The 12,708-nt window shown below is 36.6% G+C and overlaps 1 protein-coding gene across 3 annotated transcripts in view; it reads left to right on the top strand.

Moving 5' to 3' along the window:
- Positions 1-12,708, top strand: part of CNOT2 (CCR4-NOT transcription complex subunit 2) — a 78,609-nt gene that overhangs the window by 38,826 nt on the left and 27,075 nt on the right. For all 3 annotated transcript variants that reach the window (XM_030461554.1, XM_030461571.1, XM_030461562.1), the window contains exon 2: positions 4,810-4,932. In XM_030461554.1, the coding sequence (XP_030317414.1) occupies positions 4,810-4,932 (123 nt within the window). The remainder of the gene's footprint in view (positions 1-4,809; positions 4,933-12,708) is intronic.

Raw genomic sequence — 12,708 nt, 5'->3', positions numbered from 1 at the left:
CTAGCATAGCCAAGCCCACCACGAAATCATGTCCCTAAGCACTAGCTACATGTGTACATCTTTTAAAGACCTCCAGGGATGGTGACTCCACCACTCCCTGGGCAGACTGTTCCAGTGCCTGACAACCCTTTTACTAAGACTGTTTTCCCTATATCAAATCTAAGCCTCTCCTGGAACAGCTTGAGGCCATTTCCTCTTGTTCTATCGATTATTACTTGGGAGAGAAGACCAACCCCCCCCATCTCACCACAATCTCCTTTCAGGTAGTTACAGAGAGCGATCAAGTCTCTGCACAGTCTCCTTTTCTCCTAATTCCCTCGGCTGCTTCTCAGAAGACTTGTTCACTGGACTGTTCACCAGCTTTTTTCCCTGTCTTTGAACATGCTTCAGCACCTCAATGTTCTTGAGGGGCCCAGAACTGAACATGGCACTCCAGGTGTGGTGTCACCAGAGTCAAGTAAGGGGGACAATCAATTCCCCATTCCTGCTGGCCACAATATTTCTGATGCAGTCCAGGATGCTGTTGGCCTTCTTGAGCACCTGGGCACACTGCTGGCTTGTGTTCAGCCAGATGTCAACCAACATTCCCAAGTCCTTTTCCTCTTGGCAGCTTTCCAGCTTTTCTTCTTCAAGCCTATCAAGTTCCATGGGGTTGTTGAGAGCCAAGCACAGAAAATTGTGTTGCAGGCATAAATGTGTGTTTGTATATAGGTATGTATGTATGTATGAATGAGGGACTTCAAATTCAAGAGCTAATTTCTCATCAGCCTAGACCCTGTGAAGGTGCAAAACCTCAGATCACTGTTATGTTCCAAATGGTTTTAAATTCATTAATAAGTGCTGCATGAACTTTGCTGTATTTCCTTTTGTAGCTCTTTGGACATTGAGCTATCTGTCTATGTAAAAGGAGCTGCAGTCTTGGTTGATGAAGGTTTATTTTCCTGCTTTCCTGGTGGTTTCTTTTCCTAAGAAAGAAGCAACAAAGTTCCATCTGCACATCTGCCTGCACTTGACATAACCCCAGTTATTCTCACACTCTCTTAAAAGTAGTACTGCAACAGTGTTTTTTCAGTGTCTGTATATATGCTTGTAGCAGGACTGATATGGAGTGTTTTAGTGAATACTGGAATAAGTCAGTGTGGATAGGAAGATGGGTACTGCTAACTTGGCAGCCATCCGATGCTGTCATTGTATAAACTTGCTGTAACATAAAAGTCTGGGGATAGGTGCTCCGATTCCAAAGTTCTCCAGCTGCTGACTGTAACTGGTGTATAGTGGGAAGTAGATAAATTGGCTGCTGGTGTTTGGCTAAGAACAAGCAAGAAGTAGGCTGGGTACAGCAGCTGCAGCTTCAGTTACTTCAGGCTGCCCTTTCAGTTACTGGTCTCTAAGCTGTTGTCTCATTTTATCATGCTGTTAGTTTTGCAACAGGGCTGGATAGCAGTATGAATTGCAACACCACGTTTCTCTGTTGTGATCTGTGCTGTGGTTCATCCTGAGAACAAGTGGCAGTTCTTTCCAGTGAAGTGAAATCCTGTGAGGGGTGCAGGCGGCTGCCAGAATGCCCTCCAGCGCCCGTACCACTTCCTTCGCTGGGAGCACAGACAGCTTGAGCTCTGCACATGACTGCTTCACTTGGCAGCGTTTAACGACACAGAATTGCTTGCAAAAATTCTGCTGTGAGGAAGTGTCAGTCTCTGCAAAAAGTTTTTGAAGGTCTTCTGAGCAGTCAGGTGCAGTGATGCAGCTGGGTTGCAGACAGGGCTCCTCTAACCTTCTGCTGCCCATGACAAGGAATGCACTGCTCTGCTCTGTGGAGTTCATCAGCACAGTCCTGTTAAGTATAGTGTAGAAATATTGGTTGCCAATAAAAATATCAATATTTAACCTACTTAGTTATTTAAAGTTTTCTAATATGTATAAATATATATATTAATAGCCATGCTCTTGTAAGACTCCATATTAATATCAGTATACTTTATCAGTCTTCAGAGCATAATCTTGATTAGTTTGGGGGCCAATGTCTTACACAATTATCAAAATAGAAAATAATCTTTTAGAAAAGTTAAATTTAGTAGAGTGTTTAAAATATCTTTCTTTGAGTATACAGACTTCATATTTTGACATAGTAGCTTACTTGCAGCAGCTTTAAACATATATTTTGAGGCAAAGCTCTGACCTTACCCCACTGACTCGGAAATCTTTATGGTGTGTGTGTAGCCAGCCATGTGTAAACCTTTGCGGAAATAAGATCAAAAGTTACAGGGTCAAAGACATTATCATTTTTTCCCCTTACATAGTTCCTGTACTATATAGCTCAGGGTTAGGTATTACATTAGTACAGGATGATGTATGCTTCAGTGACTTGTTTTCTATCACATTTCAATTTTGTATTTGAGATGATGTGTATCACAAGCAAAGGTTACGTGGCAAAAAAATTTCTCCTCTTATCCCAGATATTGTTAAAGGAGCACCAAAAATTGTGGGGGACTTGTGAGAATTTTCTCAAGTAGTAGTTGGTTGAAAAGCTCAGCTTCTCAGCCTTGGGATAGGGCTTTTTACACAGGTGAGTAGCAAGAGGGTAAGGGGAAATTGTGTCAAAGAGAGGAGATTTAGGTTAGAGATTAGGCAAAAAATCTTTCCTGTGAGGGTGATGAGATGCTGGAACAGGTTGCCCGTGGAAGTTGTGGCTGCCTCATCCCTGGAAGTGTTCAAGGCCATGTTGGATGGGACCTTAAGCAACATGATCTAGTAGAAGGTGTCTCTGCTCATGTAGGGGTTGGAGCTGCATGATCATTAAGGTCCCTTACAAACCAAACAATTCTTTGATTCTCTTAATTTTTCAGAATAGCTTCACCAAAGCATTTTGCCATCCTTTTTACAGTGGTTAAAGACAACTGCTCATCTCTCCACACTTTACTTGACAGAATAAAGGACAAGATAATCTCCTTAGCCTGTTAAATGGTCCATCCCATCTGGTAGGTGATAATTGCACTGCAAGGGGATTAGCACAGTGGGATATGCTTATAGTGTAATGAAAGCTTCACTACAAGTGTGAAAGTCAGCTGAATGCTTTCAAGCAGTTTGGGACCTTGCATTTACACATTTTTGTAAGCATCATAAAACACCTTCATCTGAAGGTGTGCAGTACCTGTGCATGCCTTCACATGTATGTAATATTATAAATTTGTTTTGATACATCAGTAGCCTAAGTGCCTGAGACCCTCTTGCAGGAGTAACGTGATAGGCTTTTGTTTAGCTGAATGTTGTAGGACAATTCTGTGAATATAACTGTGTGAAATGCACCCTGAGTGTTGACTTTACTTCTATCAAAACTTCTATGACTTTGAAATCATGGGGTTAAGCTGTTATTAGTATAGGAGCACACATGTACAAGAGAACACTGCTTAGAAGTCATTGTCAGTAAAGGTGAAATTTGAATAAGCCATATAGTAATGACTATCAGAGTAATTTTTTGTCAGTAGGGATAAGAGGATTGTGAGCTGAAAGTAACTTACCTTGCAGCCAACCAGAATAAATATTCAGAAATTTTCATTGTCAAGTGTGAGTCTAAGGTAGTGCGCAACAATCCTTAAAATAAATAAATAAATCCTTTGTTTTTTGTTTTTTTTTAAGTTAATGCTGTCAATAATGAAGATGCCAAATCTTAGGGCTTAGAGCATTTCATAAACTAACTGTGCCTGAGATTTCTTGAGATGTTAAGATCATTTCTTCCAAGATGTTAAAAACCCTTTTGAAGGTATGTTATGTAGGGCAGTAGGTTAGGTTCCTTACCATCCTGTTGATTGCTCTCTCTCCAGTCTTCTTGAATGGCACAAAAAACTGAGCTTCAGTGCCAGCCAGCATATGCCATTTCCTCTGGTTTGAACATTTAGGTTAAAGCAGGGGTTGGTTAGCCCACACTGTGCTGTGATAGTGTTTCCTAGCCAGATAAATTAGGAATTTAAATAGAAGTGTGTGTATTTTTACATGAAGAAGAGAATAAGGTGCATAAATATGCACTGCATGTGTTAGATATTTTATTGATGAATGACCTTGCTGTGGGATTACATTTTCTAATGAACTGAGGTTCTGTGACCAGCTATGTGGTTGCTGTTTCTTCGGCTTCCAGTTCCTGACTTAGCTGTGTCTGTATGTGTGTGTAACTCTGGGAGTAAGGACAAAATAAAATCTAGGGGGGAGGTTTATGGTCTGTCTGCATTAACTTTGTCAGTCTGTGATGAGGTTGTTGACTGCTGTTAACCTTGACCTTCTCAATGCTTCTGAGCATGCAGGGTTGAGTATAAAGCTGCATATCCAAAGCTATGGCAATGAGACAATGGAGTGATTTTAGATTTTTTTTTTTTTTCTTCCTTTGTTAATCATCATTTTTTATGAGGTGGCTGAGCTCAAAGGAACATTCCTTAATTTTCTTCCTTACCATGGAATTGTTAAGCCGTGGAGGGTAAGAATTGGTAAATTCACTCTTTTGTTGACAGAAATCCTGTAATTTCAAATAAACCTCAATAAAAAGTCACAAAACTCAAAATAACTCACCAACCAGCAGCCCTCTAAAACAAGCAGTGGCCCCCCTCTCCCTACCCTATAGTTTCTGGAGTTTGTGCCATATGAAAATCCCATTTGGAAGAACCATTACATTAGCAACATACAGAAAAAAAATTTAAAGAAGGTATTTTCAAATGTTTAGGGGTTTTTTAACATTCCTTACATATTTTAAAAAACATAATAGTCTAAGAATGTAGCAAGCCAAATCATATATGGTATGTAATTGTTTTTGTTCTTTCTTAGGTGACAAACAGCATGTTTGGTGCTTCAAGGAAGAAGTTTGTAGAGGGGGTTGATGGTGACTACCATGATGAAAACATGTACTACAGCCAATCATCGATGTTCCCTCATCGGTCAGAAAAAGATGTAAGTTGAATAAGCTTTTCCTTTCCCCTTTCAATAGCAGGATAGTTTCAAATACTTGAAATGCAGGTGAGGAAGGGTGTAATTTAGATTTAAACTGAGTGACTATTTTTAACGAGAACAACTTTAATGATAGTGAGTTTTTGCAGGTAAACTTCAGCTAAACGCTTGCCAGGGTTTTTTCATCCTCAAGAATCGTATTTTTAACTTTGGTTATTGATTATAGTTTGTGTTGATGTGGTGTATCTACAGTGGTTTTGTCATTGTTTTGCATTTTACATCTCATGTATTCTACCTCACATTTATATTTACATGAAATTACAAATGAACCAGTCTTAAGCATTTTTCCCTTGATAATGCATTATTGTAGGTTAAAACTGCATTGGCATTACTGAAGCTCTGTTTATGCTTGAAATAAATCAATTAGTCAATAAAATATTTATTTCACTTTTATGTGGAGTGACTTGTAGAAATATATGGAAGACTGAAAGCATGAATTGAGATTCATGTCACCTGGAGGTCAGTAATATAATCTCACTACAGGCTTGCGTTTTATATTTGTAAGCAACATATATGCTATTTTTTATTTTTGATAAATAAAATCTCCTTCAGACTTTTAGAAAGGTGTCAACACTTTAAAAAGTCTGCCTCCATGTATGTCCATAAATAGAGAAGTTTAATAGCTCTATAGATGGGAACATAGTCTTGAGAGACCTTGAGCTATGTAAACATAAGCATTTCCTTTAGACCCTTAGTTGAATTTTAATCCTGATTTTCAAAGATGGAAGGAAATAGATTTAGAGGGCTTTTTAAAACAAAAGAAAATACTTAAATGTAGCCTTGCAATGCAGTTTCCTTAAGTTATTTTGGTGAGAAATTTCAGGTAAGCTAGCAAAGGATTAAAATATACTACAGTGTAAAGAAAATTAAGTAGACTGCTCATTTCTGTTAATGTCCACTACATTTGTGCATGAACCACAGATGCACACAGGCACAACGGAATATTTGTAATGTTGAACATACTTCCCTTCCTGTGAGCACTGAGAGGTGCAGCTAGCACTCTTAGGAATAGTAGGTGCTATTTCTCCCAAGTGATTCTTAAATACTAAATTCCCACTTCAAGATTTGATATATTGAGGCAGAAATTGTGGTGTAATAAGAAGGGTGTATTGAGGTGAAAATTATGCTTTAGAGTTTACACAGTAAAAGCTGATGCTTGGCATGTTGTTGACAAAGTGAGCGAATGTTTTAGTTGCCTACTTTTTCTGTAGGCTGTGTTGCAGAAGTGTATGTTAAAATGGACTTCAAGAGAAGGAAGGAAGGTGGGTGTTCCAGACACCAGGAATGTCAAATGGGGAATCCTGAAAGCTGGTAGAAGTGGCCAGAATAGGGCATAGAAGCTTCTGTAGTTGGCAGAAGTGATGTCATTCTGACAAGGAATGGAAGAGTCCTTTTTTTTTTTTTCTTTTTTTTTTCTTTTTTTTTTTTTTTCCCAAAAGCTTTTTAAAGTCTTGGGGTTTTTTTCCCTGTAGCTTCACTGTCAACCACTACAACTTTTTGAATTTATGTTTATGAAGCCATAAGCTATTATATACTGTTTTAAGATATTTTTTTAAACTTTTAAAAATAAATGCATGGTAGTGATGTCGACAATTTCTGTGCACCTCTGGTGTGTGACTGATTTTATATTTTGTAATACATGTTCCTTTTAATATCTCACTTGGCTCACAGTAGATAAGAAAGATTGAAAAGGTAGTTGTATTATTTTAGTCTCTAACCAATTTTGTGACTTTGAAAGCCTTTTGCAACCGAAGATAACCAGGTTTTCAAGTAATCTTTCATCTGGAATTCTATTAAAAATGTTGTTCTGTATACAAGAACACAATAAGTGTATTAACTGTGTTGTTGTTTGGATAACACTTGGCAGGCAAAAATAAATTTGCTCATAATTTTCTCTGAATAAACTGTTCAAAACCTGGGATCCAGTTTTGTGAATACCTGTGGGAAAATCCTACAGCATTCTAGATCTTGAAACACTTTAAATCTTTCTGTCTTCACATTTATATTGAAATGGAGTAGATAAATGTGTGTGAAAAATAAAAGTAGAGGAAACTTCAGGGAAAGGAGTGAATCTCTTTTATATTCAGAAAACTGAACCGGTAATAAAAAAACTACGACATAACACACATAATGTCTTTGTATGCTTACTGAAAAACGGCAGTCTCGGTTTTTTATAGTTGAATTGTCTAAACAGGGTGCAATTTTACTGCCATTTAAATCATTGGACTTTTTCATTTTCAATTTTATATGTCTTTGCTGAGAGCAGATAAAATTAATGCACTGTCATGCTTTAGCTACAGATCTGTAGAAAAGGAGTTAATTTTTTTTTTCCTCCTGTGTATCAGATATACACATAAATAAAGGACTGAAGGTTTAATTCACTGGAGTTTTTCAATCTGAAACAGAGTGGTTCTGAGGAATATCCTCATTGTATGGCCTCCTTAAATGCTGCTCTTTGGAAAGGGTTAAACCTTTTTTTAGTGTTTACACTCATACTCAACATGACAAGGTGTTTTTTTCACTTTGTCTTCCTGAGTCTGACCTTTTGAGTTGCTACTTCCCAGGGAAGCACTGCTGCTCATGAGCATACAGAATGGTGAAAAATTCCTAAAATTTAGAGTAAGGACAATTACTTTCAAGCATACTATCTTGTGTATAAACTTTTGAACCTATCTTTCACTTTTACAGTAGGGCTTTTGTCATTGTGAAGAGGTGTTGCCTTCTGGTGAAGGTACAGTGGTGACTTGTACATAGTTTGATTGTGTTGGGAGCTTTTAATCTTCCACCTTAACACCTAAAGTGGAAGTTTTAATGTTTTTCTCTTATATTAGTGAATGGTTCCTGACTCATTAAGTGAAAAAATTTTGAACGTATCTGAAAAAGACAAAAAAAAAAAAAAATTACTTTTAATGGCAAATTTTCATAGGGCTTACTGATGTGGTATTCCTGTGACTCGTTTTTGTCTAATTTGAATTTTAAGTTTCCTTTACATAATAGTAAATTCCTAGTTTGAATTTTGAGTTTCCTTTACATAATAGTAAATGAACTGCTCAACTCTTAAGTTTAGAAATATTTTTACAAGTGGGAAAAAGTAGCAGCAAATAAGGTACTTCGTTTTGTTTCCTATTTCAGAGACTTAGTGTAGCTAAAAACTATGACTTGGCAAATAATTGTGAGGATGATACATGTATTTTTATTTGGACATAATGACAGTGATAGAAATTTGTAACTGAAATGCTTCATGTACTATCATTTTCCAGTGGAAAAAAAAAAATTACAGTGAGCTTTGAGGAAAGATCTGGGCCCTTACCAGTTTGAACTTCTGTGATTTCTAGTGTATAGGAATGTAAGTGCTCTGCAAGGTTTGACCAGTCTAGTCCAATCCTATGAAGATGTCTACATGAGAGTATAAGATCTAGAGCTTCCTCTGCTCTCCTAAACTGCAGTCATGAAGACAGTAGACAGAAATGCCTTTTAATAAAGACCTGCACAAATTATGAGGAAGTTTAGGATAATTATTTTTCAGTGAATGGTTTTTACATTTCTTCACCCACTGCTTTGCTTTCCTGTCCCAGTTGCTTAACAGATGATTCCTATGGAATTCTCTTGTATCTGAACTAGTTACAGCATTCCCCCTAATGCTCTCTGATTGCTTATTGAATAGAGCTACTTAACATAACTTTTCATAGTGTGAATAGTTTTGATCCATTTGTGGAAGAAAATAAGTAAATATTGTCTAGGGGAGAAAATAGGCTTATGTTTTTAATTATAAATGGTAAATGGATATTTTCATATGCATTATACTGCATGTAAACAGACTCAGATTTTAGTGAATTATTTTGCCCTGCTTGCTTTGTAAAAAACACATGGATTAAGCTTGTTTTTTGAAGTGTGAGTTTCAAAGAATTACCTTTTACCTTCCCAGAAAGTTATTACACTAGTTACCAAGTACACATACTTGGTATCTTTTAAAATTTATTACATACTCAGTAAAAAATCCAAAAGCATTCCTTAAATGAATTAAAATTTTAAGTCCATTAGTTGATAATAGTTGGAAGGACTTGCAGGGGATGAGATGAGAAACAATTTGAGGGAGTTTTTGTGGTTTTAATGCAGTGTACCCTTTCAGAGCATATTGCCATTCTACTTGAAGCTTACATTTTCATAATGAAGCTATAGACTATGAAGAAAGAACCATAAGTTTAGAATGCAAAATGCAGCCTTTTACTGGGTCACCTATAAGTTAGTACCTGGATGGGTTTATCAAAGAAACCAATTTATGTCAAGCTAATTTTACTTAAGGAGGAACCTGTGTTTTCATACTCCCTCATGCAGTTTGCAAGAAGTCTTTGACTGAATGAGTATAGCTTATTTTGAATCACTTACTTTATGATTTGAAATTTTGTCACAAGGCAACTAATTTCACTGTTGATGACTGTAGTATATCATTCTCCATTCAGTTGAGTTTGCATATACAGGAGTTACTAAATTATCAGGTGTTCTTCCTGCACCAAATATAAAAGCTATGTTTTATGGCATATCCACTTAAATCAACAACATAAAAATTAGCTCTTGTATCAGGTTTAGCATTTGAAGTAATTCCTTGGACCAGATTAATTCCATGCATAAAATATTCTGCCATTTCTTGAAGAAGATTATGGTTTCTTATACAATAATTCAGGTCACTGAATATATTGTATTGTAATATTGGTTGTTTACATGTTCAGTCTGTGGGTGTTCTGTTTGTTTCAATTTTTCATATTTAGCTGGTTATTTAATTGAAATTAAGTCTTTGCTGTTGTAGTTTGTAATTGCTTATGACATTTTTGATAGCAGCTTTCAACAAGTTTTCAGTAATCTTTGGTTCATTAACGCACCGTGCCATCAAACTGAATGACTCTACACAGGGACAATTTGGTTTTAGAGTTTTACTTTAATGGCCATGTTAACACTGTCACTCAAAGGCAACATCTTCCCTTGAAGATCTTGAGATACTGCTGCCAACAACAAAATATTTCTAAATACATATAATGCAAAAGATGATGCTTGCAGTCAGATACTACCTCCGTGCATTTCCCAAGTGCCACTGGAGGCAGGAGAGTACAACTGTAAGTGATAAAATCTGAACATTTGAATAAAACTTCATGTATTTTTAAGTATTATATTGGATTTTATACTTCACAGATAACTTACATCAGTGACAACTTTCACTTGTAAATAATACCCTGCAAATACAAGGTTTCAAAATTTCTTTACTGCTCTCTGATTTTGAGACATGGAAATACTTTCTTGTAAAGTGGGAATTTTACAAGCACTATGTTAAAAGAAGGACTAATAACATTGCTAAATATTAAACTGGCAGAGTATAGTAAAACCTGTAATATTTAAAAACTCTTACTTGGTGGCTTGATTAATTATTACTTTGTACATGAGTATAACACTTCTTGTATTGAGTTTGTGGGTCAGCTTGTTTTACTATTAAGTGATGCGGCACAAATGGCAGATACCAGACATGGAGCAGTACAAATACAAAATGATGCTGACGTTTGCACCTGTAATAAACACATTATTTATCAGGCCAGTTATTTCTGACAGGCTCGCTCGCTTATTCTAATATGTATTAGGAGTTTGTAGCACTGGATGGATGTATTTTAACTTCAGCTTGCTTTATGTTGAAGAAAGTAGCTTTAGGCTATGGTGGCATAATGCAGCAGCTTTCCTGGAAGTGTTACTTTCTGGATTTTCTTGGTACCATCATGCCCAGGTGTGCCATCCTGGCACTTCTGATGTTCTCACAGGGAGCTGGGGAGTTGCTTGGCAGAGGCAGGATGCTGCAGTGCGAGGGGCAGGCAAGAACCCCATCACCCAGCTCTGTTGTTGGGCCTCCTCCTGATGCTCCCCTCTGCTTTCAGGGAGACTGCAGTCTGTGTTTGCCAGTCTCCTGAGGGACTGGTAAAATGCAGCAGTTTTTTCACAGCTCTGGCAAATTTTCTGGTGCTAGCTTTTGGGATTTTGATGCGCTTAAATGAACTTACTGCAGTAAACTCATCAAGAGTTAGCAAAAGCAGTTACAGTAAAATCTCATAGGAAAGGTGCCCTATGGCATGTTATGGCTTATTGATTTTTAGTGTGGATCAGTCCAGAAAAATAGGGTCATTAGCTGGTTTGAGTTTCAAAGCAGAACCTTCCATGATCAGAATTGCACTGTGACAATTTGAGACTTTTGGGTAAAATGATGTTCATATCTTAGGTGACTGTCATCAACTCAGTCCTTTGGCCTGCCAGTCCTGAGTGTTGGTCCTGTACGCTGGCAGAATAAACCTCATCCTTTATGTTACACAAGGTCTTGTTTGCTCAGCTCCTTGGCTTATGGGAGATGCAACTCTTAGGACTCCTCTTTCTCCTGACAACATGCAACAGGGAAAACAGTTGAAACACAGTCTGTCTAGTTTAGTCGTACAAGGTTGTAATAGAAGAATAAATGCTGTGATATTTCACAAGTGGGTTTTGTAGCTGTTAGTCACTGGCAAATGGATTTAAACCACCTTTGAAGACTGGTGGTATTTTGTGCATGTGCAGCAAAAGCTGTAGGTGTCAGTCGTCTTTAGCAGTTTCCTTGTTTCCATCAAACCTTATTAGCCACTTGATATTGTATACCTACTTCTAGAATAGGTTGTTTGTTGATGTGGTCTCAGTAATTTGTTACATACTACTTTTCAAAGGTTGTTACAGGTATAATTCTGAGTATTTTTTTCCTAAAATATTAACATAATTGGGTAAAGCTTAGATTATTTTACCAACTGGAAGAGGTTTTAGTCACCATAGGGGTTAGACTGCTTTAGTTTTTAAGATTATCATGATCTTTGGCTGTTGTAGACAAAAGGTCAGATAAAATTTATTGGCGAATGCCAGAAGGAATGTTTGTAATACTTCTAATAGCATTTATCTTGAAACTTCCTTATCATTGGTGGTCCAAGTTTGAGTAGACATAATAGTGACACAGACATTGTGAATGCAAATGCATGTCCTGTTAGCATAGGTTAAGGTTTTGGCTAATTTAATTTTTTCTATTGTTGACCTAAATTATACAGAAATAAGAGGAAAAGAAGACAAAATTTTAAACTGCTCCATACTTGGAAAAAAGTATTTGATATGGTAGAGGGTTTTTTTTTTGCATATTACATAATAAGCTAGAGAGAATAAGTGAATAAGTGAGATAGCCATATAGCATATTGCTTCTCCTTGAGATTTGAGAAATGCTGCATTTAATCAGCCTGGAACATATGCACAGAAGTATTTATTTACTTATTTCTTCTTGAGGCTTGTTATCTTTATTCCAAATTTAAAACTAGTTGTTAGACTCACTGAAATTAATATTTAGCTATTGTTACGGTTTTATATAAATGTTGTTCTCTAAGTCATTTTGCAATTAATTTTTTGTGTAAAAACAAATGGCTTGATATGTGTGACCTACTTTGCAGTGCTTCAAAAGAAAAAATGATTTGTAATAAGCACTGTTCATTAAATACTGTTTTTTCTAAATGAATTTTTAAAACAAAGTGATATTCAATGTAGAAGATGTGGGATTCTTTTTCCTCTCATTCACGTAAATTAGTACCACTTGGATCTGTGATAGTTTTAATTTTTTTTTATTTATTCCAAGTTAACACTATGAATAAAATGTTTTATGCTGAGATTTATACATCATCTGCTTATTAG

Source organism: Calypte anna, chromosome 1, assembly GCF_003957555.1.
Source record: "Calypte anna isolate BGI_N300 chromosome 1, bCalAnn1_v1.p, whole genome shotgun sequence".
NCBI lineage: Eukaryota > Metazoa > Chordata > Aves > Apodiformes > Trochilidae > Calypte > Calypte anna.
This window is presented reverse-complemented; position numbering and strand designations above follow the sequence as displayed.